Source organism: Herpailurus yagouaroundi, unplaced genomic scaffold (genome assembly GCF_014898765.1).
Source record: "Herpailurus yagouaroundi ecotype Mexico unplaced genomic scaffold, PumYag 186, whole genome shotgun sequence".
NCBI lineage: Eukaryota > Metazoa > Chordata > Mammalia > Carnivora > Felidae > Herpailurus > Herpailurus yagouaroundi.
This window is the reverse complement of record NW_024412417.1, coordinates 45,858,864-45,882,412: the sequence shown is the minus strand read 5'-3', so window position 1 is coordinate 45,882,412 and position 23,549 is coordinate 45,858,864. Positions and strand designations below refer to the sequence as shown.

The window sequence follows — 23,549 nt, the reverse complement described above, 5'->3', positions numbered from 1 at the left end:
GACCCAGGAGGGGAGGCTTTCTCCCGGTATCTGCTGTCCCTTCCCTCCCTTCCCCTCTCTTCTCCTGTCCCCTCTCTCTTCCCCCTCCCTGCGGCCCTCCGCGTCTCTCGTAAAACCCGGAGCGGAGCCCGGGCCCGGACTGGCCCCGCGCATGCGCAGGAGGGTGCCGGCGCGGCCGCCGGTAGGAAGCGCCAGCTCTGAGTAGGGGGAGCGGCCGCAGAGGCAGCTCGGCTCCGCCGCCCGTCAGGCCGTCGGCTCCTGCTCCGGGCCCGGGGCGCCGGCTGTGTAAGTGCGAGGTGGGGGGCTCCGGGCCGGGGTTCGGCCGGCTGCGGGAGGGCTGCCTGTGTGTGGCGGCGAGCGACGGCGCGAGTCAGCCCGCACCTGCCCGGGCCGGGGTCCAGTTCGCACCCGCCCCAGCCCGTGACCCTGCCCGGCTCCCGCCGCACACGTGTCCAGGGCCGCGTCCGCACCTGCCACCCTGGGGTCCCGGGCCCTGCTCTCCGCGGCGCGCGGCGGCGGCCCCCTCCCCTCTTGCGCGGAGCCGGGTCTGGGGACCCCCGGCGGGCGCCGGTCTGTCTCCCGGCTGGGCGCCCGGCCTGCCCGGGGCTTCCCCCCCCTGCCTGCCATCCTGGCTCTGCGCGGGGTAGAGAGTGCCTCCGAGTGAGCTCGGCGCCCGCAGGCGCTCTTCCCCGGGATGAGATCTTCGCGTGGTCAACTCCGGCTGACCCCACTGGGGTGGCGGGGACAGACGCGTGCCCGCACTCTGCTTGCCTACGCTCCTCTCCCTCTCGGGAACCGCCGGCACAGATGTCTTTTAACCCACGGTTTTCTGGTGTTCAGACAGGGTGCTTGTTGAGTTCCTATGTTTTTTTTCTAGAGAGAGGGATTAAAATGTTGAACAGGGCTCGGTTTAGTTCAAAATGAACTGAAGGCGTGGGGCTGTGACATCCTCCATCCATCACCGCCCCCCCCCCCCCCCCCCTTTAAACTAGTGACTGGCAATTTTTGAAAAATAATTGCAGCCAGTTCCTAATCCAGCCCAGCGCGTGCTTGTGAACATGACACAACAGCATCGGAGGCATGATGTTGGAGACCCAGGAATATTGCCACACTAAAGATCTCCTGGCAGGGTTCTGTTTGTTTTTCTTAAATTGTGTGGCAGACTCGTAGTATAGAGGGAAAAATAGTTGGCAAGAAGTATAACTATTTATTTATTAATTATTATTTTATTTTATTATTTAAATTTTTTAAAATGTTTGTTTTTGAGAGAGAGAGAGAGAGAGAACATGAGTTGGGGGGGGCAGGATCCTAAGTGGGGGAGGGGCAGAGAGAGAGAGAGAGGGAGACCTAGGATCCCAAGCAGGCTCCAGGCTCTGTGCTGTCAGCACTGAGCCCCACGTGAGGCTGGAACTCACAAACTGTGGGATCATGACCTGAGCCGAAGTTGGACGCTCAACCGACTGAGCCACCCAGGTGCCCCAAGAAACGCAATTTTTTAAATAACTGGTTTATTGAGCTATCACTCACATACCACAAAATCCACCCATTTAAAATGTACAGCCGCATGGTTCTGCTATATTCACAGTCGTGCAACCATCGTCGTATCAGAACATTTTTTATCAGTTCAAAAAGAACTCCTTTCTCCTTGCTAGCGACTTATTCTCTGGTCCTGCAGCCCCTAGTTTACTTTCTGTCTCCAGGGATGTGCATGTTGCGGGCATTTCATATAAGTGGAGTCATACAGTGCATGGCCTTTTGTGATTGGCTGTCTTTCACGTAGCATGTCTTCAAAGTTCACCGTGTGGTAGCTGTATCATCAGTACTTTGTTCCCCTTTTATGGCTGAGTAATAGCCTGTTGTTGGATAGACCACATTTTGGTTATCCGTTCATCAGTTGATGGACACTGGTGGTGTTTCCATTTTTTGACTATTAAGAATAAGGCCGCTGCGAACATTTGTGGACAAGTTTTTGTGTGGGCGTATGTTTTCGAATCTCTTTGGTAGGTACCTCCGGGTAGAATTGCTGTTTATACGGTAGCTTTATGTTTAGCTTTTGGGGGAACTACCATGTTGAAGAAATGTAGTTTTGATGTTTTAATATTGTGTTAGATGAGTCTCAGGCACTACGACTGGCTCAATGCTGGGTCTTATTTCATCACCTTCTCCCTTGAAGAAGCCAGTGGAAAAGCATGAACCTGGCACCTGGTGCCAGCTTGTCACTTACCATTAGGAGATGCTGAGCAGAATGACTGAGCCTTACCTCATCTGTAGGATTAAAGACAATAATACTTCTTTCTTAGGATTGATGGGAAATCTCAATAGGGCACGTTATAGAGAGCCCAGTGGATTTCTTTTCTCCAGCTTGCGTGAGACCAGTTTCCTCCCGTGTTAGATGCATATTTTGAATTTGGGGCAAAAGTGAAGAAGTTTGCTGAAACTGAGCCGCCTCAGGGATAATCCTTGCATGAGGCTGCTGTAAGGTTTATTGACCTAGGGCGTGGATTTGATTGCTGGTGTCTTTTAGTGCCTTGTTAGAACTGGAAGGGACCCAGAGGGATCATTTGGTTCAGGGTGACTTATTTGTTTAGATTTCATAGATTCGTAAATTCTGAAAAACTGGGGGTCAGAGACAGGCATGCCAGTGTTAGTGTTGGCCTAGATAGGCCAATGGAAAAATAGCCGCCGTCTATTCTCACCAACATTTTGTAAAAACCAGGGTGTTTTAAGGCCAAAAAATTTGGAAGCTCATTACCATCAATTACAATAGTAGTGAATATTTGTAAAGCACCTACTAAATTTATGTAAGGTTAGTTTTATTCTGGTTTTTCTCATTTTACTTGAGGCTAGGGAAACGGAACACCTGTCCTGAGACCCGTGTCCAGGACCCCCCGTCCACCCATCTTCAGGTGGATCTGTGCCTATAACACACCTGCCTCTTTTTTTTTTTTTTTAAGTTTGTTTATTTTTTAAGAGAGAGGGAGAGAGAGCGCGCGCATGAGTAGGGGAGGGGCAGAGAGAGGGAGACACAATCCGAAGCAGGTTCCAGGCTCTGAGCTGTCAGCACAGAGCCTGATGCGGGGCTCGAACTCACGGGCCGCAAGATCATGACCTGAGCCGAAGTCGGACGCTCAACCGACTGAGCCACCCAGGCGCCCCTGCACCTGCCTCTTTTGTGTGTCAGTTTTCTTGCTCAGAGAAGAAGGCATTGCAGGACTAAGCAGCACACCCTGCTGACCGAGGACAGGTGCAGAGGCGAGGCTCTAAAACTACTTGACCTGGGGACGCCTGGGTAGCTCGGTTGGTTGAGCATCTGACTCGATTTTGGCTTGGGTCTTGGTCTCACGGTTGGAAGATTGAAAGGCCCGCTTGAGATTCTCTCTCTCCCTCTCTCTCTCTCTCTCTCTGTCCCTCCCCCATCTCTAAAATAAGAAAAAACCAACCCCTCCCCCAAGTCCTCCAACACCAGTTGACCTGCTGACAAGTAGGCTGTAAGCTCCTTGAAGTTGGACCTTCTCCCTTTTTCAACTGTTTAGGAATTGTAAAATACAGACGACAGCAAAAGTATATGTAATGTTTACGTATGGTTTAAAGAATGGCAAAACTCCTGCCCCCGTGTCTGCCATTCAGTTAAGGAATGGGACAGAACTAGTACTTCTGAAGCCTGCTGTGTCTCTCTCGAACTGCACTGCTCTCTGCCATGCAGGGAACCACTGCCCACATTTATTTTTCTTTCTTTTTTTATAATAGGATTTATTGCAACTTGGTTTCCATACGACACCCAGTGCTCATCCCAACAGGTGCCCTCCTCAATGCCCATCACCCACGTTCCCCTCTCCCCCACCCCCCATCAACCCTCAGTTTGTTCTCAGTATCCAAGAGGCTTTTATGGTTTGCCTCCCTCCCTCTCTGTGACTGTTTTTTCTCCCTTCCCCTCCCCCGTGGTCTTCTGTTAAGTTTCTCAAGATCCACACATTTTTACAACATTTCATCAGCCCCCAAAGAAACCCTGTATTCTGTTAGCAGTTGTAGTTGTATCTGGTCTTGCTGTTGGGGAGGGGGACACATGCCCCTCCTCAGTAGTGATTCTTGGCTGTTCTTGACAAGTCTATATATATATATATATATATATATATATATATATATATATATATGTATAGACTTCCCGGTAGGAAGTCTAATCAGAGTAGCATTGAATCTATATACCAGGTTGGGGAGGATTAACATCTTTCTTCTCTTTGTACTCATGAATATGTGTGGGACCCTGTCTTTTCCTCTGTACGGAGCCTGGCATGTGGGAGGTTGTCACTAAATGTTGGGCATGTGAATGATGAGCTTTTACGCATCATTAGTGTCAGCCAGAGCCCCTCACAAAAATGAAAACTAAACCTTGGTGAAACTACGCGACTCATGGTCACATAGCTTGACAGCCAGGGACATACATACTCGAAGGACTTGTGCCTGCCTTCATGTCCTCTGCCACCTAATGGGCTGGCAGCATCCTTTTTGCTGATAACGTGGGTTACTTGGCTGCTTTAAATTTCATTACTTCGATCTTATCTGTAGGTGGCTTTTCTTTGGTGGGTCTAGGTGTGATGTGTGCACATGTTAATAAGGATCTGTATTTGGGAGAGCTCATGGCTTGTATAGAGCCTGGCTCAGAGTGCCCGCTGAGCCCCTGCAGGAAGTGGGAACGCCATAGCAAAGGCTGGGATTTCCATCGTGACTCGAAACTCCCAACTTCTGTAACCTGTGACACCTCGATTTTGGGTGCAAACATACTGAATAACTTGGTGACACTTCACCGTACAGCACTGTGGAGAGAAGGCCTGTGTGCTTGTCCTTGTCTTTTCTTTCTTTCTTCTGTGCACTTGTTCTCCTGGGCCTCGTGGACACTTCATGCCTCCACAGCGCCCAGGACTTGCAGGTGCTGCCGCGACATGGTCCTTGTCCGTAGGGCCTGTCCACGGTGCTTGTCCGTAGGACCTGTCTGCATGCGGTCCTTGTCCGTAAGGCTTGTCCTTGTCCCTAAGGCTTGTTCTTGTCCTTAGGGCCTGTCTGTGGTGCTTGTCCGTAGGGCCTGTCTGCCGTCCTTGTCCGTAAGGCTTGTCCTTGTCTTTGTCCACAGGGCCTGTCCTTGTCCTTGTCGTAGGGCCTGTCCACGGCACTTGTCCGTAGGGCCTGTCTGTGCGTGGTCCTTGTCCGTAAGGCTTGTCCATAGGGCCTGCCACGGTGCTTGTCCTTAGGGCCTGTCTGCGGTCCTTGTCTGTAAGGCTTGTCCTTGTCCTTTTCCATAGGGCCTGTCCATGGTGCTTGTCTGTAGGTCCTGTCTGCGGTCCTTGTCCGTAAGGTTTGTCCTTGTCCTTGTCCATAGGGGCTGTCCTTGTCCTTGTCGTAGGGCCTGTCCGCGGTGCTTGTCCATAAGGCTTGTCCTTGTCCTTGTCCATAGGGCCTGTCTGCGGTGCTTGTCCATAGGGCCTGTCCTTGTCCGTAGGGCCTGTCCTTGTCCTTGTCCGTAGGGCCTGTCCGTGGTCCTTGTCCGTAGGGCCTGTCCATGGTCCTTGTCTGTAGGGCCTGACCACTGCCATTCTGGGCCTCCCTTCGTCTCTGCGCAGTGAAGGCCTGGACCAGATATGTGTTTTGCTGTTGCTTTTAAAGCCATGCCTCCTTTTGAGAAACAGAAAACCTTAAATCTCTGCCTTCGGCCCCGGCCCTTGAGGGCTTGAGAAGTCTCCCAAGGACTGCCATACCTCTCTGTTGAACGCTGCGGTGGGTGTGGTTCTTTCTGAGGCAGCGTGGAAGAGAATGTTTGGAGAATGCCTGCTAGGAGGGGTAGGGGGCCGTGTGGCACCTGCTGTGGGGCTCGGGCTCAAACACTGCCTCTCAGGGGGGCTCTCTTTGCCTCAGGTCCTTCACCAGTAGAGTTGAGGTGGTGTTACGGAGAGGTTTAAGTGAGATACTACACATATAAACCATTTATGTCCTGTAGACCGGAGTTCAAATCCAGATCTTCTGATTCCACTGTGGTTCTTCTCATTATGTCCTGCCAAGGGGAAGAGGGAGCAGTTCAGTGGTTCCATCGGCACCTGGCTAGGTGTTGGAAATAGACAATGAGAGACGCGCTTTTTCTGCAGGACCTCGAGGCCTAGGCCGAGAGCTGTGGTATTGTGATAAGAGCCGTGGTGGCCGTGTGCATGAGTCCAAGGACAGATTGTAGCCCGTGGCTTTGCATGGGGCTTACCTGGCCTCCCCGGTTGTGAGCGTCAGAACCACCATATCCCAAGGTGGGCCGAAGCCTTCAACACCCGTGCACCTCAAAGTCCCCTTTCTCTCTTTGGGCAGGGTCTTCAAAATGAGTGTCCCTGACTACATGCAATGTGCCGAGGACCACCAGACTCTCCTCGTGGTGGTGCAGCCTGTGGGCATTGTCTCGGAAGAGAACTTCTTCAGGATCTACAAGAGGATCTCCTCCGTGAGCCAGATCAGCGTGCGGGACTCCCAGCGGGTGCTCTACATCCGCTACAGGCACCACTACCCACCGGAGAACAACGAGTGGGGCGACTTCCAGACCCATCGCAAGGTCGTGGGCCTCATCACCATCACAGACTGCTTCTCGGCCAAGGACTGGCCTCAGACCTTCGAGAAGTTCCACGTGCAGAAGGAGATCTACGGCTCCACGCTCTACGACTCCCGCCTCTTTGTCTTTGGGCTGCAGGGGGAGATCACGGAGCAGCCGCGCACCGATGTGGCCTTCTACCCCAACTACGAGGACTGTGAGGCGGTGGAGAAGAGAATCGAGGACTTCATCGAATCCCTCTTCATTGTGCTCGAGTCCAAGCGTCTGGACAGGGCCACAGACAAGTCCGGGGATAAGATCCCCCTCCTCTGTGTCCCGTTTGAGAAAAAGGACTTTGTGGGACTGGACACAGATAGCAGGTAAGTTTACCTAGGGGCCCAGAGGCTTCGTGATCGGGCTGCTTCTGGACGGCAAGACAGGATAAGCAGATAGCAGAGTTTCACTGCAGTGGGGGGTGGACAGGTGCAGTCTGCAGTTTTCAGACTTGTAAGGATGGGCCAGCCTTCTGTTAAGGGAAATCCTTGCAGGGTTAGTGTGTACTCCTCCTCCCCCGTTTCAGACTCCTTGTGGGACCCCCTGAGCTGCTGTCCAACATGGTAGCCCCTTGTGGCTTGTGAGTACCAGAGAGGTGACCAGTCTGAGCTGAGATGTGCTGTACGTAAAATGCACATCAGGTGTTGAGACTTAGCATGGAAAAAAGAGAATATCTCATTAATGTATTTTTTATTTTTTTAATGGTTATTTATTGTTGAGACACAGAGAGATGTAGAGCCCGAGAGGGACAGAGAGTGAGGGGAAGAGAGGATCTGAAGTGGGTTCCGTGCTGACAGCAGAGAGCCTGACGAGGGGCTCGAGCTCATGAACTGTGAGATCATGACCTGGGCTGAAGTCAGATACCTAACCGACTGAGCCACCCAGGCGCCTCATTAATATTTTTACATGTCAGATGGTAGTATTTTACATGTATTAGGTTAAACAAAATATTAAAATCAATTTCAGTAGTTTTTTACTTTTTAAACTGCGGCAACTGGAAGGAAAGTCTTATTTCCGTGGCTCACATTTTATTCCTATTGGATAGCACTGCCTCAGCGCCCAGTTTGAAACTTTGATTCATCCTTGTCTCTTCGATTCGTAGATAAGGTGCCAAAGCAGGAGAGGCGCCAGAGCAAGGAGCTAGCTGAGCTGAGCAGGAAAGGAGGTCTGGCTGCCCAGGCTGGGTGCTGCGCATGGGTCAGGCCCCTTCTTCCTACGATAGCCACAGCATCTGACTCCTTGCTGACAGTCAGCCTAGACAAGCATCATCAGGGTGTCAGAAACACCACCAGGGACTTCCCAAAGAGCTCCTTATACAGATGAAAGTGTGTTCACATTCTCTGTATTAGAGGGGGTGTTGGACAGAGCAGGAAAAGATCAGGCTTCACATTTCCCCTGAGATTCAGTCAACAACTGACCTTTGCCCCAGAATTGCAGGTTAGCTCTCTGTGCTGTTTGTTCCCCCAGTCTGTCCCCTGCTCTGCTTCCCTGTGCTGTGGCCATTGTGTCCATGCACGGAAGAGAACGACGTGTGATAGTTTGCCTAGAGGAGGTCCCCTTGAGTGAGGGAGAGTGTCGGCTTCGTGGCCTTGGGTACCTAGTCTCTTAGTCCCCTTCTTCTTCTTCTTCTTCTTTTTTTTAATATTTATTTTTGAGAGAGAGAGAGAGAGAGAGAGAGAGAGCAAGCGAGCAGGGAAGGAGCGCCAGAGCGATCCATAGAGATCAGAGTGATCCACAGAGACCAGAGCAATCCACAGAGATCAGAGCGATCCACAGAGATCAGAGCGATCCATAGAGATCTAGAGCGATCCATAGAGACCAGAGCGATCCGTAGAGACCAGAGCGATCCGTAGAGACCAGAGCGATCCAAAGAGACCAGAGTGATCCATAGAGATCCACAGCGATCCATAGAGATCAGAGCGATCCAAAGAGATCCAGAGCGATCCAAAGCGGGCTCTGCACTCAGAGCAGCGAGTCCGATGTGGGGCTCGAACCCAACTGTGAGATCATGACTTGAGCCAAGGTCAGACACTTACCTAATTGAGCCACCCAGGTGCCCCTTCTTCTCCTCCTCCTCCTCCTCCTCCTCCTTCTTCTTCTTCTTCTTTTTTTTTTTTTTAAAGTTTATTTATTTTGAAAGAGAGACAGAGCATGTGCACACGAGCTGGGAGGGACAGAGAGAAGAGAGAGAGAATCCCAAGTAGGCTAAGCACTGTCAGCACAGAGCCCAATGTGGGGCTCGATCCCACAAACTGACATGAACTGAGCTGAGATCAAAAATCAGATGCTTAACTGACTTGAGCCACCCAGGTCCCCCTCTGTGTCCCTTTCTGTAGATTGTGGATCAGGGTCTCCGGGGTGAGGCTTAAGTAACCCAGTGTGCATGCTGGCAGAGTGCCCACTGCAAAGTAGGTGGTCAGTAAGTTTCTTGAATTTACCTAAGGTCAAACACTGCCCTTCTGCTTGTTGGTAAGTTGGAGGAGAAATTGTCACAGAACCGAGAAAAACCAGGCCCTAGGCCAGCCCTGTGAGTGGGGAGCACAGAGTAGCCCAAGTTCCACCTGCCTGTGGTGCTTTGCAGGGTCTGGGGTGGTGTTCATTTCCTCGCCACGCACTTTTAGTGGCCTAAGGAAGGGGCAGGCATGTTGCACCTGTGACCTGTGCTCAGTCCTCCTGGTGGCCCTGTGGTCTACATGCTGGTCCTCCCCTTTTACGCCTCGGGGCCGGGGTGGCAAGGTGTAGGAGCTGGTCAGCCACGAGGGACAGAGCTATGGTGCCCACTGAGCCCTCTCCACAGCGGTGCTCAGTGGGGCGGGTGCCCTGGCCACTGTCCCTTACCACATGGGGCTGCACCGTGCACACAGCCCCTGCACTCCCCAGCTGCAGTGGCCTGTGGTGTGGGCATGGACTGGCTTGTCCCTGCCGCCCAGACCAGTGGGGGAGAGGCTGAAGCCTCAAAGGCAGCCGGGAACCCCGCTCTGACCCCATGCCTGGGACATCCTCCTTTGCTACACGAGGCACCAGTGACATATTTTAGTCATCGACTTCTTGGCTCTGAGGTTGCAGACCCACCAGGGAATGCCAGCTTGTTCTTGCCCTTTGAAATCTATGCTCACGGTTTGAAGGGAGAGACAGGACTGTCTTGGGACACTGCCTGGCACGTGCCGGGTAATAATATCAGCAAGCATCGAGTGAGGGCCTCCACGTGCCAGGTGTGGCTCTAGGCCCCAGAAAAGCGGCAGTGGATTGAACTGGCCTCCCGGTGGCTCCATTCTGCTCTGAGTGCTGTAAACACTCAGCTCTCTTTTGACCTCAAATCAAATACATTCTTCTGTAATCTCTGCTAACACTGTTGCTCTCACTGCTGTGTAGCGGGTTCCGTTCCTGCAGCTCTTGTAGGAGCGTCCGACTGAAATGAGATCGTATTCTGCAGCTCACAAGGAAATGTCTAGGTGAAGGCCAAGTTTCGGTTGGTGCACTGGCCACATGGATAGGCCCCGTGGCCGACTCAGCTGAGTGCAGGCCCCACACTTCCCAGTAACATGGGGTGCGCGTGTATTTTACTTGAACATCCCGCGTGCCCCTGGCCTCATGAGAGCCCATTGGTAGGTTCCTGGACGTGCAGTGTCGTAGGCGTGAAAGTTATTTTTGTTCTTGTGTGTTTCTAATTTTTGCTTGTTCCTCTTTCTTTTCTTTTCCTTTTTTTTTTTTTCTGTCATACCGCCCTGTGAGTATGTTGTTGGGTCTGAAAAGGTAGGCTGTGAACATATTGCCTTGCAAATAGCTAGATTTCCCTGTGTGCTGCCTCCTCACTGCCTTTACTGCTTTAAAAAACCAAAACTTACCGCTGCCTGGATCCGTATTACTCTGATCATGTTTTTATTTTTGAATCATCTTATTAAAAGATTTTTTTTTTTTTTTTTTGCTTTTTTAGCACGTAACCCATGGGTGTTTGATATCTGTTTAAAATATTTGCTTTGGGGAACTTGTTTGGTCTTCCTTCGCATTTGGTGACAAACGAGCCCTGATTCATCTTTTTTGTTCGTTTTGAAGAGGTGAGATGCTAATTGATTTGGGTGGCTTCGCGGGCTTTTCCGCAGGGCATCTTAACCTGTAAAGTCTAAGACAGTGGCCCCTCGCTCCATTCTGGCTTTTGAACGAGCACCTCGGGCACGTTTTTCCTGGCTGTTGCTGTGTGATGTGCATGACGGTGCTTTAGCTCCCGCGGCGGTCACCGGTGCAGGGACGCGATGGGATGCCGAGGAGGGCACGGTTGCCCCTTGCCCACCCCCGCAGCATGCTACTGACTTCACTTCACCTTAGCAGCTCTCCCTCATAAAAGGGCAGAGACTGTCCCAACAGTCTGCACCGGTCTCATGCCCTTTTATGACAGGGACTGTTTCTAAGCATTAGGAAAACGTGGCCTTCTCAATAGCTGGTTCATTTGGATCTTGTGGACACAGGGACCTCTGTGGTTGACCACAGCTGACTTTGTGTGTTAGCCAGTAGGCGTGCAGAGCCGGGTCATGGGGTTCACCTGAGCGGTCGAACGGGCCCTTACTTGCAGCAGCCTTTACTCTTCATGAAACCCTGTGTTGGTGAGAATTAGCCGTTTCTGTGTTTGTTGAGGCTCACGTCTGTCACTGAAGGGCGTGTCATTAGTTTGCGGCGGGGGAACTCCAGCAGTTAACCAAGCTCGGTCCTGGAGGGAGAGCCTGGGGCTGATCCAGGTCCTTGTGTTCCCCCGCCCCTGCCCAGCTCCCCCGTGGGGGGGGGGGGGGAGGTTTTGCCGCGGCCACCGTGCTGGCCAGGAGGCCCTGATTTCTTCTTTAATGCTCTGGCCCGAAGGGGAATACTTTTGTCCTTCGTTTACTTTGCCTCAGTTGAGACTGGCTGGACTTTCAGAAAGAGTCCCTCATGTTCCGGGGTGGGGGACTAAGGCAGGAGTGCGGTGTAGCAAGTACGAGAAGCCTTCCGCCTTCAGAAAGGCAGGGCAGGGATGCTGTGATGGCCGGGCTGTGCCCCGGAACACGGGACCTTTCCTGTTGCTCCCTAGGCCCCAGGGGACTGGTGTAAGAGTGGCCTTGCCCGGCCTCCTCCCTTCTCACCTGCTCACCTCTGGCAGGTAGGTGCATTCAGCGGGAGCTCTCCCAGACCTCGGACCCTTCAAAGTTCAGACTGCGGGACAGCCATGAGCCTCTTTTTCTGGGCCGTCTTCTCGGCCTCCTGTGCGAGACCACGTGCCTTCCCTGAGTGTCGGTGCCAGGAGAGCCCTCCCTCTCTTCAGAGGGCTGTGACACTCAGCGCACGCCTGCCGTGTCCTGCACTGAGGTATATTTAGGGACAGAAATGTCACGGCTCGTCACTGGCCCGGGGGCGGGGGGGGGGGTGGGGTGAGGAAAAGAGGAAATCAGGTGAGAAAGTCAGGGTTTTGACCTGAACAGCTGGGCGTGTGGTGGGGCTGTCTGCTGGGAAGGACTGGAGGTACCTGCTGGGGGTCAAATTCCAGAGCGAATGTTGGACGTGTTTTTCCATGCCTGTATTCGTTCGATATTCAAGTGACCGTTTCAAAGAGGCAGTTGGATTTATGAGCCTGGCGTGCAGGTGACAGTGGACTGGAGAGACACCCTGGGAGGTGTCGGTATGTGGCTTGTGTTTAGAACCAAAGGTGTGGGTGAGCTCACCTAGCGAGGTGTAGACTGGGGCGGGAGGAGGGGCCGGGGCTGTGACCAGTGGGCTGGAGGGAAGCCCGGTATGTTATTCAACATACAAACTGGGATTTTGGGAGCTGGCGCCATTTATCTTAAAAGCGCTGGAGGGCAGGGCAGCTGCTAAGGAAGCCCGGGGGTGGGGGGTGGGGGGGGGGAGATGGTGTGCAGGACCTATATCCCGGGAGGACTGCCTCTGCAGCAGGAGGGTGGAGGAGAGCCCCCTGGGACCCAGAGTCGCATGGGGTGGTGGGATAGAGCCGCGCTGGTCCTTGAGGGAGGGCGCAGAGGCCTGAGGAGTCAGGGTGTCCCAGACTCCTGGTCTGTCCCATGGAGCAGAAGGCACGTTGGGTAGGGCTCTGGGGGGACTGGGAGCAGGAGCTGACCTGTAGGATTGGTGGATAGTTCTGGAATAGTCTTTCCCCCGCAAAGACTTTAAAAGAATCTCCTGAGCGTTGATAGTGACTTTGGAGGAAGCAGTTCTGTTTTGACCCTCCTAAGGGTAAGGCACGATGTTTGCGGGTTCAGAGAAGAGTGAGGGCCTGTCACGGGGCTTCTGTCGCGAGGGGGAATAATGCCATTTTAAGAGGGGAAGGGGGCAGGGGAGGGGGCAGGTGCCGATTAGTCCCTACGTATGTCACTCAGCACCGTGGCAGTCTTCGCACGCTGAGCCACATGTCGGGAGTTGACAGTAACGTTGCTGGAGGCGGGAAATGTGCGTTTGGATGCCGAGTCCTTTTCCGGTTGGAACGGAGAACACAGTGGTGCGTCCTGAACTTCTGTTCCGTTGACATTGTTGTCTAATTTTACTCAGTAGGGTGAAAAGTCCCTGCATGTTGGTATCACGGTGAGATGTTTTCACGGGTATTAAGTGGAAGTTTTGTTGCCCGTCAGGTCCGGTGGCTTGTGACACACACGTGAGAAGCCTTGACTTTGGGGCTTGGGCTGTGTTTGCTTTTCGTTTTAAATTTTTTTTTAATGTTTGAGACAGAGAGAGAGCATGAACGGGGAAGGGTCAGAGAGAGAGGGAGACACAGAATCTGAAACAGGCTCCAGGCTCTGAGCTGTGAGCACAGAGCCCGACGCGGGGCTCGAACTCACGGACTGTGAGATCATGACCTGAGCCGAAGTCGGCCGCCCAACCGACTGAGCCACCCAGGCGCCCCTGGCTGTGTTTGCTTTTTGTTCCTCCCTTCTCTGCTCTCATCCTCCTCGTCTCCCCAGATGCTCTCAGAGAGGCCCTGCTTTTAATGGGGTGAATGGTAACAGTGCGGTCGTGTTGTGGGGGGCAGCCCGGCCAAGACCTGAGGGACATAACAAGGGGAGATTTCCAGGAGACAGAGGGCTCTGTGTGTATTCTGAAGACGGGATAAGAGCCAGCCAGGTGAAGGGACCATGAGGGCGGCTCAGGTGGCGGGAGCGGCCCGGGCGGAGGCCTGGAGGCTCGTGGGGTTGGGGCTTGAGGAAGGTGTCCTGTGCTGGGGGGCCGGGGGTCCATGTCCCAGGCTTCAGGGTGGGGGCTGCTCCTGGTGGAGAGGACACTCGAGAGGGCCTGTCATACAGGGCTTCAGAGGAGCTTGGGTTTTATCAGAACTGACAACAGAGGGAGGCAGTGAACGGGTCAGTGGGGAGTGGCCTTTAGGAGAAGGTTCTTGGTTTTGGGTTCAGTGGAAGGAGGGGGTTGGGCCGGGCAGGAGCAGCTCAGTCCCTTTGAGACCCATCCATTCATCTGTTTATTGATAGCAAACGTGCTGCTGAGCATCCAGGGGAGAGGAATGGATACACAGTAGGAAGCAAAACGTATGTGTCATTTTGGGGCTTACAGATGTCAGAAGTTGATTCAGCTAGAATGTTCTAGGAGCACAGCAGGGACGCCTGCCCAAAGTGCAGAGGTAGGAGGCAGGGAAGGCTGTCTTGAGAAGCTGACCATCAAATGAGGTGAGGCCTAAGGAGAGTGTGAAGTAGTGAGGCAGAAGGTGGGGCCCGCGGTCACTGGGGTCGGGTAAGGCTGCAGAGCACAGGGGGGTGCAGTGGGGGAGCCAGAACTGTACTGGGGAACCTTGAAGGGTTTGAAGTGGGGGACTGAATCAGATTTATGCTTCGGGAAGGCCGCTCCGGGTGGGCGTGAGTGTAGCGGGGACGGAGTGGAGACTGGCGAGGGGCTCGTTGGAAGGCTGTGGAAGTATCCAGGAGGAGAGAGATGAGGGCGTCTGGTTGGGGATGCCAGGGTGGCATAGGTGTGGGGTTTTCTTATGGGGAGGGCTGGCTTGTTAGTGGGGGAGGGGGGCATGCTAACACTGCGTTGTGGCTGTGAAGGAGACTGGGCTTTCCTCTTCTCTCTCCCCTGCCTTACGTGATGATCTTAGTACAACCCATACTGGGAACAGAAAGACTAAATTCTGGGGTGACCAAAGAGTTTATAGTGTTTGTTAGAGTTAGATCTGTGAAGATTTAACTTTGTACTGAGATCTGTCAATAACACTCAGTTAGCTAGAAACTTCACGTCTTTTGGATTCCTGTAGGGGTTTTTATTCTTGATATGATGGGTTTCTCGGTGAGAAAAAAATTTAATATAGCTGCGATTTTTCTTGAAAAAAAAAAAAAAACAACACTTCTCTTTGAAGAAATTTAATATTCAAAAGAATAGGAATATTTAAAAAATGATAAACAAATATTTTGATACATTTTTTTTTTTGGTTTTCAGTGGATATGGAGGGAGAAGCCTTTGCATTATTTATAGCACATCCTTGCCAATATTTAAGGAGCTGTTGGTGACGCCCCAGGCCCCGCCCTCTCAAGGCATTATTGAAGCTGGCTCTAAAGTAGTGAAGATAAAGGTCTTATTTGCAAAAGCCAACGGCTGGCTTGTGATACGCAACATCACTCTCTTTATAAAATAATAGTAGGTTTGAATTTAAGGAAGTGGAAGGTGATTGATTTTCTAAAAAGCTGAAACATAAACTTTCTCATGCTGACGTTACAGTAGGACAATTTGTGAAGGAAAATCCCACTCAAATATTGTCTGAGGGAAATGCATGGTGGAAGTCACATGTACCTCGTCCCTCTAGGAAATACCTGGCAGGTGTTTTTGAAGTCGGGACTGTTCCAGCTCACATACTGGCAATGATGGTTGCTGCCTCTCAATTACAGAGCCTACCGTTGCCTTCTTAGCGTTTTTTTTTGTTGTTGTTGTTTTTGTTTTTTTGTAGTGAGAGGGTTGAATAGTGCTTAGCCAGTGTGCTTTGGGGGCAGAAGTCGTGCGTGCTAGCAGTGACACATTTCCACGCGTTGTGTTTTTTAGACATTACAAGAAGCGGTGCCAGGGGCGCATGCGGAAGCATGTGGGAGACCTGTGCCTCCAGGCCGGGATGCTGCAGGACTCTCTGGTGCATTACCACATGTCCGTGGAACTTCTCCGCTCAGTCAATGACTTCCTGTGGCTCGGAGGTAAGGTCATCTCATGAAGATATCAGATATGTGATTGCAGCAACTGTTATTTGCAATAAGAGAAAAGAGAAAAATGAAAAGGAATTCTAAAAATGAAGGATGAGGGAGGAGAGGCAGTCGGCTGTCTGGTCGGTGTCGGGGATCGGCGGGGACAGCCCTCCTGCCGTGTCTGCTGCTGTGTCCCCACCCGGGCCTGCCCCGGCGTCCTGCAGGCACCCCTCACACTGTCCTGTAGCATGGGCTGCCTTTCCGTGTTCCTCCGGGCTTGTTTGTTTTTAAGCACATCTTGCCCTCTGCTGATGCCATTCCCCACCGAAGTCACCTCCTGCCCTCATTCTTCAAAACCCCGTGTGTACACGAGCTGGTGGACGGGTCAGCCAGAAGTGGTATGTCCACACAGTGGAATGTCGTGAAGGTGTGAAAATGTGAAAAGTTACAGCACAGGGAGGATAGTCAGTCATACCGTAATACCGTGGAGTGGTGACAGAGGGTGACCGCACTTGTTGCGAGGAGCACCAAGTGACATATGGAGTCGTCCAGTCCGTGTGGCATACACCCGAAACCAGAACCACATGGTACGTCCCCTGTACTTCGATAACATGGGAGACATAAAATGCGACGGACCTTGATAGCACCATGTAGAGTCAGAGGAGCCGGGCACAAAGGGCCACCTATCAGCTGCAGTGTCCAGAATAGGCAGAGAACTGATTCCTGGCTGCCAGAGGTAGAGGTGGCCGTGGAGTTTCTTTTGGGGCTGATGGAAACGTTCTGGAGTTAGACGGTGGTGATGGTCGCCCAACTGTCTGTGTACTAACGACTGCTGACTTGGGCACTTTTCAGTGGGTGAGTTTTGTGAGTTACATTTCAATTTGAAAAACTAAAGAAAGGAGGAAAAAACCTACTTCAAAGGATAGCCTTTTCTCACCCCTCCAGGTAGTGGGGGCCTGCAGAGTCTTGTCCAGAGCCCCATCTGTCGTGGAGCTTGCCCTTTGTGCTGGAATTGTGTGTTTACATGCATTTTTCCTTCAGGGACCATCTCCTTGGCGTGGGGTGGGACGCGTGGTCTGTGTGTGTCCATAACTCAGCTTATTGTACATATTCCATAAACGCTTGTTAAATAAATGTTGTGTGGGTAAGGAGTGAAATCAGGTTCTTTCCCGGAAAGATTAGTCGGGAGGCCTGTGAGCTACTATGATAAATACAAGTCAGAATACAGTAATGGAGTAAGTTCTTTAATGGAAATTTAGCAATGTGCTCTGGAACCATTAAATATAAGAAATTCTTAAAATGGACTTAAACTCCATAATTCGATTTAAGGGGGCTAGAGATTGGTCGGTGGAATATATCCATACTTCAGGGAGCTGTAACATTAGGGCCCCTGTGGTGGGCACTTATCCAGAAGGAAGGGTCCCTGCTCATGACCCACATAGGGACCAGCTGGGTCGGTAGTGTCCCTGAAGAAGGGGGGGGGGTGCACAGCCTGTGCTGTATGCTGTTTGCCTGGTCCAGTCTCTCACGAACGTGTAATGCCGTTTCCCAGAGGCTACGTGACCTGTGACATCACCACAGATTGAACGCAGAGGTAGATGGGAGACTCCAACTCACTGTATCAAGCCGTACATTAAAGACATTTGTAAAAATATAAAACAGTACCAGCCTTCCAGCCTATATTTTTGTTTTGGAAAATAGTTATTGTTCATCAATATATAATATATAGTGGGATTATTATTATTTTAAAAAGGAATGAACACATACCTAGTAAAATCTGTTTTTAGTTATAGTTTCAAATATGGTAAATATCTGTCGATGTAACCTGCACAGAAAAAATTCTTTGTGATCCTCAGTGATTTTCACAGTGCGAAGGGGTGTTAAGACCAAAAGGTTTGGGGAGCGTTGCAGTCATAGACATGAACACTGTAGAGTAACTTAGAAGGCCTGGGGCCGAGCTTGATTCTTAGGCTCTGCCTGCCGGCCATACTCTAAGTAACCGTGGCTGCCTTTGAGGACCAGACAGGCTTACAGGTGTTTGCTCCAAAGGAAACCGATGCATTTAGGGCGTATGGTGGGGCAAGGTGTTGTGGGCCTGCTTTGCTGTCTTATTTTTGAACATTTTCGATCTGGAGCATCTGTTGCTCCCTGGCTCTGTAGCGTCAGGGTCTGGCACTGGGCCTGCCACGTGGTGGGCACTCAAGTGTTGGTGACAAGGATGAAGAGGCTGGCCTGTTTCACGTGTGTGCTCAGTCTCCCAGTGAGACCTCGAGTCTCCCGACAGTGTTCTGTGTTGCCAGCTTCGGCATGGGCGTGGGAAAGGTAGTGGGTGGTATGCTCCTGTTGGGAACAAAACCCGTGATCTGGAGGAACCATCTTTGTTTTGGGGAGAAACTGGCATTTCTACATAATCGAATTGTTCCGTGTTCAGATCATTCTTAGGCCCTGCAGGTTGAGCTCATGATGGGCCACTAACTTTACTAATTGTATTTTGTTGTTGTTGTTGTTTTTTAAACACCCAGCTGCCCTTGAAGGGTTATGTTCCGCGTCTGTCATCTGTCACTATCCTGGTGGAACTGGGGGTAAGACTGGAGCTCGCAGGTTCCAGGGGAGCTCTCTCCCTGCTGAAGCAGCCAACAGACACCGACCAGGTAAGCTCTGTGCCTTCCTCCCGCCCGGACTCCTTCCCTGTCTCTTAAGCATGCAGGAGTAATTGATTACGTTTCTCTCTGAGTGAATGAAACCTGACTAATGTTTACATAGAATAGAAAAGCCGTTGAGTCAGAAATCTTGGACGAGACGTTTTCTTCTGATTTTATTGAGTACTGATCTTATGGAATCTTACTGTTGATGGATTACAATGATTGTTTCATTTCTGGAACACTTGAATAAAGTTTCTTGGTAGACTGGCCTCAAAGTTCTGTGCCTGGGTCTTTTTCCTAATTTTTGTGTATTTAGGAAAGCTAGCTCCAGGTGTCAACTTTAACAGCTAATTCAGGGCTTGGTCTCTTCCTTAGTTTTCAGTTTGATGACATTCTTTCTCTCTTTTCTTTTTTAAAGGTTAGTTATTTATTTTGAGACTCCCGCGAGGCGGGGAGGGGCAGAGAGAGAGAGGAAGAGGGAGAGGGAGATCCCAAGCAGGCTCCACGCTGTCAGCACAGAGCCTGATGCGGGGCTTGATCTTACGAACCATGAGATCATGACCTGAGCTGAAATCAAGAGTCGGACGCTTAACAGACTGAGCCACCCAGGCGCCCCGATGAAGTTCTTTTAATAAGTTCAGTTTGATCTGCTTAGATTTGTCAGCACCAGTGAGGGATAAAACGTCTTCTTGGAGGAGCAGACTTACAAGTGTTTTTCCGAATAAACTTGAGCCTTTTGACCCTTAAGGGATGAACTTGTCATACTGCTTAGGTCATGAAGATAAGAGCAAAGAGTGTGGAGATCAAGGCCTCATGCCCAACCTTGAGGTGGTTTTTGATCCATGAGATTCTTTGACACTTTTTCCCCAGAGAGAAAGCCCTTGGTAGTAAATGCGTATTGGGTAGGGGAGTGGCTTGAATGTATTTTGTCCTGACTTCACCTATGACCAACAGAGAGTGAGACGCGACCTTCGGGAGCTGGTTTCCTGCGGCTTCACAGTTGTGTGTAGGGCTGCATGGGTGGGTCTGTAATGGTTCTAGAAGAGAAGATATTTTATCCTTCTTCGGCACAGCATCCTGGATGACTTCAGTCGTCCCCCAGTTACTTGATGGGAAGGGAAAGCCGGCTGAGAGGCCGAGCGCGTGGCTGTGGCCCTGGCTGCGGCCCTGTGGCCCTGCGGTGGGCCTCTCCCGCTTCCCCAGTCAGTCTCCTGCACATTCTGGGAGTGCCTTCTGGTGGGGATGGTTGTTTCCCCCGTGATTTGAAGAGTTCTGATGTGTTGAGACTGTTGTACTGATGTGATTAGTGAGACTCAAGACTTTTTAGAGAAATGTTTCATTTTTCCACTTTGCTGAGTGTAGGCAAAAAAAAAAAAAAAAAATTTATAAAAGTTTTAAAATTTGCTGAGAAACTGCTCTGTCTGCAGTAGAGAAGTGTCTTTATTTAGCCTCGCGTCGTGTAGACCGCCCGGGCGCTCTGACTGTTGGAGGCACCGATGGGAAGGCTGTGCAGTGAAGCTCAGGTGAGGGCAGACAGGGCTGGGCTGACTTTACTGCCCTTCTCGCAGAAGAGGGTTCAGGTCTGCTGCTGTGCTCGGTGGCCCGGACAGGCGTGTCGTTTCGTCCTGAATAGTGACCCCGGGGCTGTCCGCCGCACCCTCCTCTTACGTCACGGCGGATGGCGTCCAGACCAGACGAGCCGGTTGTTAACATTCTCCCTGCATTTGCGTCCATTCCTTCCTCAACAGCAGAAATGCACATTGTCCTTTACTGTCAGCATTTACTATCAGTGGGACCTGGAGCATTTAGGCTCCTGGTGCCTCAGTTTCTCTGTCTCCAGAACGGGGAAGGTAGTGACAGTATTCCCCTCCTAGGGTTCCTGTGAAGGTGCCTGAGATGGACCTGTCCTGCCCGGCCCTGGGTAACTGTCAGCGACAATGTCATCGAGAGTGTTAGGGTGAGCAGTAGGTAGTTTGAAGACTTGGTGATGTGAATTAATGAGTACGGTTAGAATACCCCAGACATCTCGGATCCGGCAGACGTCCTTGGATGAAAGGAAATTGTTTCTCTCCTAACATCGAGTTATTGTAGTTGCAGAAGAATTCTGTCGTCCCTGCCTCTTTTGCTTTTGTTCTCCTTTTTTTTTTTTCCTTCAACTTTCTTAGTATTCAAAAGTTAGAAGCCGCAAATTCTTTTATTCTGGAAGCTTGCATGTGAACTTGTAATGCTATAATTAATGGACAAACCTTGGTTTATTAAGAAAATCAATAGGACATTCTGCAGTCAATGTGAAGAGAAATGCTTATTGACTCGTACATGTTTCTTTTTTGTGGTTACCTCTACTCTTTGGTCTGTCTTCATGTGTTAATCATCACCATCATTGTCATGATCAAAACAGCTATGGATTACTCAGCACCTGCCTAGGCCAGTGGCTGTGCTCAGCACTGTCCTTATGTCCTGCCTCCCAGCAGGTGTCGGAGGGCACATATCAGTATCTCCTTTCTGCAGGTGAGGCACTGAGGCAGAAAGAGCTGGGCCCCAGCCCCTGGTCATGCAGCCAGCGAAGGCAGACTCGGGGCCGGGCCCCAGGTTGCTCTGACTGTGCAGCTTGTGTTCTGGGTTGCTGCTCTGACCAGCCGCCCGTTGACTGGTTTCCAGAGCACTGGTGAGTTCATCACTGCCACGTTTTAGTGATCTCAGCCTGATGAGGCCTTAAAAGAAGAGATCAGTGAGACCATGAGACAGAGGGACATAGATTGAAATGATATATATTAAAAAAATTTTTTTTTTAACATTTATTTGTTTCTGAGAGACAGACAAGGCACAAGCAGGGGAGGGGCAGAGAGACATGCACAGAATCCGAAGCAGGCTCCAGGCTCCGAGCCGTCAGCACAGAGCCCGATGTGGGGCTCGAACCCACGGACCGTGAGATCACGCCCTGAGCCGAAGCTGGAGGCTTAACCGACTGAGCCGCCCAGGCGTCCCTGAAATGACATATTTTTGCAATTGATTTAGTCTCAGCAAACAATGTAAAAAGTTACCATTTCAGTTTCAACTCTGTAAGCACTAAAAAATAAAACATTTAAAAATGATTACAGTGCAAAAGAGAAGTGGGCTTTGAAAATCCAGCCATCGTTGCTAATGGCTTAGCCCTTGCTTTTCTCTGGTGATGCTTGTTGGGAGAAAACCTCCAAAGACAGAAATGGTTTTCTGTAGCCATTAGTACAGAAGAAAAGATTAAGTTAGTGAATGTTGAGAGAAGGTAAAAACCTAGACTCTTCTCTTTCTGCTGGTGAGCACGCAGATTCTATGGGACTTGGGACTTGCTTTTTATGGCCTAAGTATATTTCCTCACCTGTGAAATTTGAGTGATGTTATTTAATTTGTGTGATTATGAGAGTTAGCTGCCTTGTATACAAAGCACCTAAGAGGTGCTCAGTAAGCATTTGCTGTCACAATAGCATAGGTTATTTACAAGAATCTGAAGAGGGCGGTTTGTTTCTGATGCATGCTCCATACGTATGATTGAAAGTGATAGGGACCCAGTTACATTGTTTTAGTGGGGTATGAAGCTTTGATGGGATCAGTGTCATTCTAGTGACATAGGGAATAGCTAAATTGCCTTAAGATGGAGAACTTAAAGATTATTTGTATAGAACGTGTGTTTTTACAACTTAGAATTCATATTGCCATGTAACCATTAAAACCTTTACATTACATAGCGAGTATGTTTAGAAAACTTGATATTGAGCTGTTTTCAGGGAATAAGCTTATCTCTTTTGTGAGTGAAGAAAATTTTGATTTTTTTCTGTACTCTTAATAGGTTAAAACAAGTCAAAATGTTCATTTGGCATCACTTTTTTTTTTTTTTTAATAGAGGGAATAATAGAAGGGGGGAACTCATACTGTTTTACTATGTAAATAAACATTTTTGTATTTCAACAAAGTTGTATGATGTATAGTTACCAGCTCTTTGGGCAGTATTTTGCAAGACACTTAGAATACCTACCTACTGCTAGAAAAAAACCGATGTGACCTTTATGAACACAGGGTTAGTATAGATCTGCTGGGTATTGGTAAGTGCAACATGCCAGGACTAGGAGTAAGCTCTCCTACTGATGGCTGGAAGGACAGATTCCCTGGGCCTCAGTCTCCCTGTCTGCAAAACGAAGAGGCTGGACCCGACACCCAAGACTCCTTCCCGTTCAGATTAGTTTCCATGAGCCTGGGTCTTGTTTATATTCGGGAGTGTTAAAGATCCCAGATCAAGTGCTGAATACGCCCCCTTCCCTGAAGCTGCCGTGTGCTCGCTGTGTGTTCGCTAAGCCTTCGGTTAAGGTGTCTGAGCACCCTGTTTTTAAAACCCTTGCTGATCTTTTTTCTTACCGCGCAGGCACTTTCTCTTGCACCTTTTCCAGCAGCGTAGAAAGCCTTTCTGTGGCCGTAGGTGGCGCTGTTGCACCTTTGAAAAGTCTCAGTCTCACTTTTCCTGTTTGTAAAAGAAGATTTATTTAACCAACAGTCCTTTAATTTGATTTTTTTTTTTGTTGTTTCGTGTTTCAGAATGGTACAGCGTCCATTCTGTCTAGGCGTTCCACTTATATCTTATTTTTATTCTGTCATCTCGGCGTGAAAATTTCAGACGTGCTGTGTGAACAGTGGTGAAATTGGACTTTCTTCCAGTGTTAGAAGCCAGGCAGCCGTGATTTCATAACAGGGGTAGATGAAGCGTCTGGAGCGCCTTCAAGCGGAAGAACCGCGAACTCTCCGAGGGTTAATCAGCGGAAGGTGATTTGGCTTCGGGGACCGAGCCTTGTGTTTCGTCTTGGGCGTGAGTGTGCAGGCCGCCACTTGGTCGTGCGAACTGGCGTCAGTTCTCTGAGATTTTTCCTCATCTGGATGAGGATGCTAATGTCTTCTTTGGAGAATTATGAGGATTAGGGAGAAATTATGTCAAGCGTTTAGCACAGTGGTCGTCTCGTAAAAGAGCTCGTGAACTTTAGCTGTTATGTTGCACAAAGCCGTTATTTTATACTCTTTGGCAATTACTAAAATTGGAAGTGACAGTTCCATGAAGAAAGATGCACTTAAGTGAGTGAACGGTTTGAGGAGGGTCGGTAGCTCCTGTGGCCGTAATTTCGCGGCAGCGTCAGAGAT

At 50.4% G+C, this 23,549-nt stretch overlaps 1 protein-coding gene across 6 annotated transcripts in view; it reads left to right on the top strand.

The window, feature by feature from the left end:
• TRAPPC9 (trafficking protein particle complex subunit 9) overlaps positions 1–23,549 on the top strand; it is a 578,288-nt gene that overhangs the window by 13,312 nt on the left and 541,427 nt on the right. For 4 of the 6 annotated variants that reach the window (XM_040494496.1, XM_040494498.1, XM_040494499.1 and 1 more), the window contains exons 1-4: positions 166–285; positions 6,340–6,933; positions 15,617–15,762; positions 18,273–18,401. In XM_040494496.1, the coding sequence (XP_040350430.1) occupies positions 6,350–6,933; positions 15,617–15,762; positions 18,273–18,401 (859 nt within the window). In that variant the 5' untranslated portion in view covers positions 166–285; positions 6,340–6,349. Of the gene's footprint in view, positions 1–165; positions 286–6,339; positions 6,934–10,325; positions 10,361–15,616; positions 15,763–18,272; positions 18,402–23,549 lie in introns of those variants that run through there. The other 2 variants (XM_040494495.1, XM_040494501.1) reach the window with 2 other exon arrangements.